Source organism: Bombus impatiens, unplaced genomic scaffold, assembly GCF_000188095.3.
Source record: "Bombus impatiens unplaced genomic scaffold, BIMP_2.2 scf_0279, whole genome shotgun sequence".
Classification (NCBI taxonomy): domain Eukaryota; kingdom Metazoa; phylum Arthropoda; class Insecta; order Hymenoptera; family Apidae; genus Bombus; species Bombus impatiens.
Genome location: NT_176698.1, coordinates 750261 through 757795, shown reverse-complemented (window position 1 = coordinate 757795; position 7535 = coordinate 750261). Strand labels below are relative to the sequence as shown.

At 28.9% G+C, this 7535-nt stretch overlaps 1 protein-coding gene across 1 annotated transcript; it reads right to left on the bottom strand.

The window, feature by feature from the left end:
- Positions 1 to 5343: 5343 nt before the first annotated feature.
- LOC100749714 (GTP-binding protein Rit2) lies at positions 5344 to 7187 on the bottom strand. Its single transcript, XM_033320326.1, has 5 exons — positions 6597 to 7187; positions 6459 to 6515; positions 6258 to 6331; positions 5959 to 6150; positions 5344 to 5892 (listed from the first exon to the last, which is right to left on the bottom strand). Exons 1-5 carry the CDS (start codon positions 6736 to 6738, stop codon positions 5650 to 5652), a joined length of 708 nt encoding a protein of 235 aa, XP_033176217.1. The 5' UTR covers positions 6739 to 7187; the 3' UTR covers positions 5344 to 5649.
- Positions 7188 to 7535: the final 348 nt, after the last annotated feature.

Genomic DNA, 7535 nt, shown 5'->3' with positions numbered 1-7535 from the left:
TAATAGATCACGAATTTTATAAATACGAATAAGTTATTAGAGTCGTTATTCACAAATAGAAAATAAATTAATTAGTAGGCTGCAAATTTGTATGCATTTATGGGAAACCCGAAGATACAAAAATACGAATTTGCATAAATACATATCCGTAGTATATTAATTAATCATTGTCTGATTTGTGTACGATTTCGAGGACTATTTTTTTACGCATCATATTCTTCTAATGCAAATCCCAAATATTGAGCCGAAAACATCCGTTGGTACCCAAAAAATTCGTTCACAAAAACTTTTCAGGAAAGTGCCGTTTCAAGGGAGGATTGATTGACGGAGGAGGTTCACATGACATCGTTTTAAGAACGAATTTCTCGGGCCACCTGATTGTGTTTATATTATATACGATCGATTAATTGAATATAGTTTTGTTACTTTCTTGAACCAGTAATCTTTCTGTTGTTATTTCTATACTCAGAAGTAGGATCACAATAGTTATTATTTTATTGAATGGATAAATCTATCACACCGTTCTGAGCCAAAAGAACCTTTATTGCACACTCTTACAAAAACTAGGGATAAAAACAAAAAAGCATCTTAAGTCTATCGATTAAATCTATCGATTGTAACTAGGACTATTTCCTAGTTACTATTTCTTATAACTAACGCAGCTGCATATGGATGGCGAGCACGAACTCACGTTGTAATTTTCAAAACTTTCAGTCAATCATATTACAATGAATTTGAAAGTCGAGATTCACTTCGGTTCATTACGTGTCGCGCTATTTTTACTCTATTCAGCTCTAATAGGATTTAGCATATAGAAGTTCCAAATTCCTATCTTTCCTTTTGTAAATTTTAATTAAAATATAAATTTTAATAAATCCAAATTTTACACAATTTATAAAATTAATTTTTTAAAATCGTTGTTAAGTAATTGAAAAAGGTATTTATTTATTTTTTTAACTCTCATTTGTAAAATAATTTTCTTCCAAATATTCGAACGAAACATGAACTGGACGAAATGTTATCAAAGTAAATATTATTGTAACTTTCAGTTATGTGTATATCATACATACATAATTTTTTTAATATATATGTATATGATATACATTTATCTGAAAGTGGTATCTTAAAATGATGGATGAATTATTTTATTTTTGTTATGACTTATATAGAAAATAGCAAAGCAGGAAATATAGAAACCACGGATGGCAATATAGTAGAAAGTGGAAGAGATCAACATACAAATGGAGGAACCACTGAAGATTAATAACCGATCAAAAAGTATTTCGCACAGTGATTAAAAAAAATACGTGTCAAACATTTATTAAATATAATTGAATTATAACTTTTTCCAAAACAAAAAGAGTTTTGAATACTTTGCACAATTTATAATCATTAGTTTATAAGCAATAATAGAAGTTTAAAGACAAACAATATATTTACAATCTTTGATAATACAATTAAATAAATTAAAATATATATATTTTAAGCAAATAGTAAAAAATTATTTCTTTGATTGCTTAAGTACAAATTTATTCTACTTATATAGACCATTATATATCAAGCTTTCATGACTTAACACATTTGTTCATTACTTCATACTGTTATCATATGATTTTTTATTAAAATGAATGTAAATAAATAAAATGGATGTTTTTTAATATTGTATTTTATATTTATTCTATAAACAGAAATACAATTAAAATTTTGTCACAGTTCACTGAATGTACTCAAGTAATTATCCGAAATGAGCCATTTTTCTATAATAATTATCATATAATTGAGGACCTGTATATAATACTATTGTAAATTTTTCATGGAGAATACGAAAATTGTCAATTAAGACCATATACTTAAAACAATCACAATTTGTATTTTGTTATCTCCAATTAGTATATCACACAATCACAACTTAAATACATTAATTATACATAAATTTATTTCAATCATATCAAAATTATTGCTCAATCTCAAAAGAAGCGTTTTTTAAATTTTGTTTCTATTAAAATTCTTTTGGTAGTACATTATAAATTTACATTTTATTTAATTATTTTACTGTATTGTCATTGTAAAATGTGTTTCTTTTGTGTTTCTTAAAATACAGAATTAATTTGAATTTATATTATACTATATATTAACATTATTTATATTATTTCTAGTCCTTAATATTTTTGGGTATTCTTGGTTATATACATATACAATATGATATATTAAGCAAACGATGGACAGACAAAGACATCACTCGCCGCCGTTGTTAGCTTTAAAAATTCCATTTTCATATAAATATATCATTACATTTTTATTGCAATGTATTACATTTCATTGTTTTTCCATGTTTTATACGTGTAGATTCGTTAGTTTATAAACAAATATGAAGAGAAATAAAATATTACATTAATAACTAAACAGATAAATACTCTCCTTTTATTATTATAAAGTTTTAAAGATTAAACACATTTTACACAGTACATAAATTACACAGATTTTGTATTGTATGTTCAATTGTTACATACAAGTAATTTATATTTATTAATATTTTCTACTGTATCAGTACAAAGCTAGTGTTGATGTAGTTGATTATCAGATTTGACAATAATACTTTGTACTTGTTCTATAAAATGAAATAGTCAGATTTGTTATGTTAGCTAATAAGATGGGTTAAATATTAATAATTATGTTCCCTATTAGTAAACTGTTTATAAAATGTTATAACAAATATAATACCAACATGTATAAATATTTATATGATATGATAAATACATATAAATGATCACTTTAAACTGCAATCAAAATTCGTAACTGCGTCTGTAAATTGTAAATTATTGCATGTTTAACAAAATGCAAGACTTGACTAGGAAACATTAAGTAACGACTAGACGTTTAATATACATATAAATATACATTTAACAATTTTTTTTAATGTCTTGACTGTATGCTATTATAGATTGGTTCTATTATCTGGCAACTATATAAAGAACAATAGAACCTCGTTATGCGAACAAGTTAATGCTGAGTCCCTATTAATCGAACTACGCCAAATTGTACATGTACAAATACATGTTCTTATAGCGAATATATTAATATATGTGATCACTTGCATTTATACAAAATATGTCAAAGAAGAAACAGTTGAAATCTTAACGGTTAAATCTTAATATTCGAATTATGTATGTGTATACAAAGGTATAATGAACTATTATCGAAACTACTCTGTTATTTGAACCGCCTTATCCTCCGACCTGCCTGTATAAACGAGGTTCTAGTGTATATTATAATTCTATTAATTTATAACTAAACGTAATTGATTTATAATATACATGCACTAAAAAAGAAATCACGTATTCTTAAGCTGCACGAGAATTAAAAGCTTTAATAAATAATGTAAGAAAACGTGAAATTTGAACGCTAGGAGCAGACACCACATGCCTTATTACCTTTGGCTCTAACAAGAGAAAGCGAAGACACTTGGGGGTACGATAAATTAACTCTTACTAGCGAGCACCAATATTTTTGTAATTTCAACGAATAAGTTACTCTTTTATTCTTCACGCAATCAGCGTGGACGAATATCAAAGAGTATTCTACTCGCATTTTTACTTTTTAAATAAACTTTGGCGATTTGCATAAACTCTGTATTATATTCTTTTTTCTCATCAAAATAGAATCTATTAATTATATGTTGGATCATTTTTGTTAATGGCAGAGTCGTAGTATACTATGAAATGTGTCCATATAAAACACACTGATAAAATTATTTGGTGAATAGGAATGATTTTCTACAGAATAATGGAGCTCTATATAACAGACATGGAGATACAAAATCTATCTGAGATCTTGCATCAGTATTGATGATGATGCCACAGTATATAGAGAAAGAGAAACTAGCCTCTATGTGATATTCATTGGTAATCATTTAGTTAGGATAGGAATAATTTTCCACAAGATAATGGTGCTCTACATGCCAAGTATGAAGGTAGAGAACTTTAATTCGGCAACAAAATATATTAAAAATATTTTCTGGATGGCATAAGTGTGGCAAATGTGAAAAAATTACAATTATGATGGAGAATTACCTATATGATCATTAAGGTATTCTATAATAATAGAGTACCTTAACAGAATGATGACTGTAAGCATGTGAAACGGATTTTTCAAATCAGCTTTGAAAGATATGGCACTGTAAGGAAAATACAAAAAATCATCCTCAATGAAAGTAACGGAGTTATGTTTAAGTAGTAGTTGTCAATAATTCCACATGTGTTGACACATCCTACTATGCCGGAAGATAACAGAAAACAAAACAATCCTAAGTTCTCTTATGAATACATAAAATATTCATTACCTAGACGTATATCAACCCGAGATTTTGCGCAATTATTATTTCTATAGTTGGATGCATTGCCAATTGGACATTCCATCACAACAGACAGATAGTGAAAGTAGTGCTCCTAGCGTCCATACCATCATAAAACCAGCAGAGAAGAATCGAGAGCATATGACTAAATCTCTTTTACCGAAGACGAAAGAACGCTCCCCACAGCGTGGATTTACTACTCGAAGTTTCTAGAACTCAAACTTAGAGGAAAAGTATTAGTAGTCTATGAACATAAAATTTTGTTGACCTACTATGTAATCAAATACATTACTAGTATTATCTCGTCAATTCTTAAAAATAAAAATATATTTGTGTAAATACTCTTTTTGATTGGAAAATATCGTTTTAAAAATTGTTCACTTTGTGCGATTTCATCAAATAACATTTGTAAACTTTACAAATCATTATAACTTTCGTATACTTTGTAATAATTTAATTCGATATAAAACCATTCCTAATTTTCATTTTTTTCTATAGATAATTAAATTGGTATAAATAAATTTTAGTTTAACTTTATACGACTAATTGTCATAATATAACAATTATTTAGCATTACAAAATTTTCTATTCATCTCACATATACTATATATTCTGCATTTACAAATTTTCATTTAATATTTCATGTAGTATGAAATATCAAATTCTTTGGTCATATAAAATAGTAGTTATAAAACAATAATCAAAATTTTAACTGGAAAGAAAATATTAAATAAAAACTGCAATTATATTAATTTAAAAAAACAAAAGTAAGATACTCCAAATATAATTAGGCCTTAAATTACGGTTATTAGTTATTGTTCCTGATAAGATAATATATTGTAAATAATATTAATAGCCTTTTTTAATAAATAATAATGAAGAAACTAGCGACCTTGGGAACAGAGTTATGGACATCTTGTTACTGTTATATTGAAACTTTTTTAAGAGATCACATTCTTGTTGCTTGTATTATCTCATGTTTGACTTTTTTTATATAAGTTTTTACATAACTTCTCAATGTAATAGAAGCTATTAGTGTAAAGTTTATAATAAAAATAATGAACTGCAGTCTATATTTCATGTTTCCATTACTACATTTAAAATATAATGGGGTTAAAGATGAGGCAGTGAGATATTAGTGAATTAATCCCTAAATTGAAGGACTGTTATAAAATATAAAAGAAGCATAAAAAATTTTGTTCGTTGTGTAATCTGTAGAATTCCAAACTGTTTATGTTGCCATAATTTGTTAATTTAAAACAAACGCTATCAAAAAGATATCTATGCAAATACGTCGATTAAGGGGAATAATGATGACTATTGACATGTCTTTGCTTCCTTCTAAATATAAAGGCAAGAATTGAACGCAGCCGCCACCAACGACTGTGTTTACGTACCGAATTTCTTGATCTTTCTTTAGCTCGAATTTGTCTGACTAATGAATAAAATGCATCATCTATAAACTGTCTAAGAGCTGCAGATGTTTCATAAAAAGGGCAACCAAGCTGCTCAGCAAGTGCCTTTCCTTCTTCTGTAGTTACCTATAATATGTTTCTCGTGTTAACAAAATCAGTGAAACTCAGTTAGAATGAAAAATTGTGTTTTACCTTTCGCTGATGTTGCAAGTCAAATTTGTTACCAACTAATACCAATGGGATATCTTCATTAGCTCTCACACGTGTTATCAATTTTCGATATTCCAAAGCTTCCTGAAAGCTATGTCTATCAGTTACAGAGTAACATATCATAAAACCCTCTCCACATCTCATATACTGGTCACGCATAGCTGTAAACTCCACCTACACATAAAAAAAAATATTACATATAACATTTATGTATATATAAAATTACAATACGACAATACAATTCACTTTCTTATGAAACCATGTTAAGAACAAATTCTGACCTGGCCTGCAGTGTCCAATATATCTAAAAGTGCAGCTTCACCATCTATAACTGCTTGTTGCTGATATGAATCCTCTGTCAAGAAGAAAGAACATTAAATGAAATATTCTTTCAAAAGTTAAGAAATAATAAGAACAAAATTTTACAGACATTTTTCGGAGTTTTCAATTTTCATTACAACATACATGAAATAAACTCTTACCTATAGTTGGATCATGATAATCAAGAAAGCTATGACTGACAAATTGCAATGTGACAGCTGAAAAATTAATTTCCATAATATATATGAGATATAACATGTTTTTTTAATCAAACGATGACAAATAAAACTGGATTATACCTGATTTACCAACACCACCATCGCCCAAAACAACAATCTTGTAAACTCTAAGTCCACCCCTGGTAATGGGTTGCGAGACTACCGGTACGTCATTCTTGCCGTTCAAGGCTACGCTCTTATCCTGCAGGATGTCAGCTGACATCGTTAGGAAATATACTGTTTGTTGGTAACCTAATGTTTGGTACAGCTACAAGCTTGCACTTTTACAAACTGACTGACATACTTAATCACGTATCGGAACACGCGCGTAGACACACCCGTATCGGTTATTAGATCGGGAAAGATACGGTACATGTTTGATCGCGATTGCAAGCCACCGTTTTTTATCTACTAGTTTGGACCTGCACCAAGTGACACTTAATGGCTAAAAGTTATTTTTTACAGTTAGACACAGCATGGCTGATGAGCATAGGCTGACAACCGGGCTTGACAGAATGTGACAGTCGCAAAGATTAAGCACGCGCGGATTCGTGCACCCAGGGGCGTATCCACTTGCTCTATTGTTAGTATAATAGATCCATTTATATATCTACAGGGTGTCTTAAGTTTTAACGACGAAACTTACAGTACGAAACTTACTTATCAGCCTAAGAAAAAAAAAGTTATATAAATATAGGTCGTTTAGCACTTTATTAAAAAGTTATGAGAAAAATATGAAATGCGAAGTAATGGATTTGCGGTTACTACAATGAAATGTAGGAATAGATCACCAATACTTACGTTTATTCTATTTACGCGAGCTGTGCTTGCTATCTCAGGCCGTCCAAGGTAGTATAATACTTTTAGCACTTCTAAAAGTAACTAATATTTCATCTCAAAATGCAGATAAAAATCCAATGGCATGAGATCAGGCGATCTTGGAAGCCAAGGTATTGGCCCTCTTCGACCTATCAATCTGTGAGGAAAATAATTGTTTAATTCACAAATATTATGTATTTC

Coding starts and splice junctions, on each gene's coding strand:
- LOC100749714 (XM_033320326.1), bottom strand. CDS start 6,738: ATGTCAGCTGACATCCTGCAGGATAAGAGCGTAGCCTTGAACGGCAAG. Junction 6,516..6,596: donor TGGTGGTGTTGGTAAATCAG/GTATAATCCAGT, acceptor TTAATTTTTCAG/CTGTCACATTGCAATTTGTC. Junction 6,332..6,458: donor TTATCATGATCCAACTATAG/GTAAGAGTTTAT, acceptor TCTTCTTGACAG/AGGATTCATATCAGCAACAA.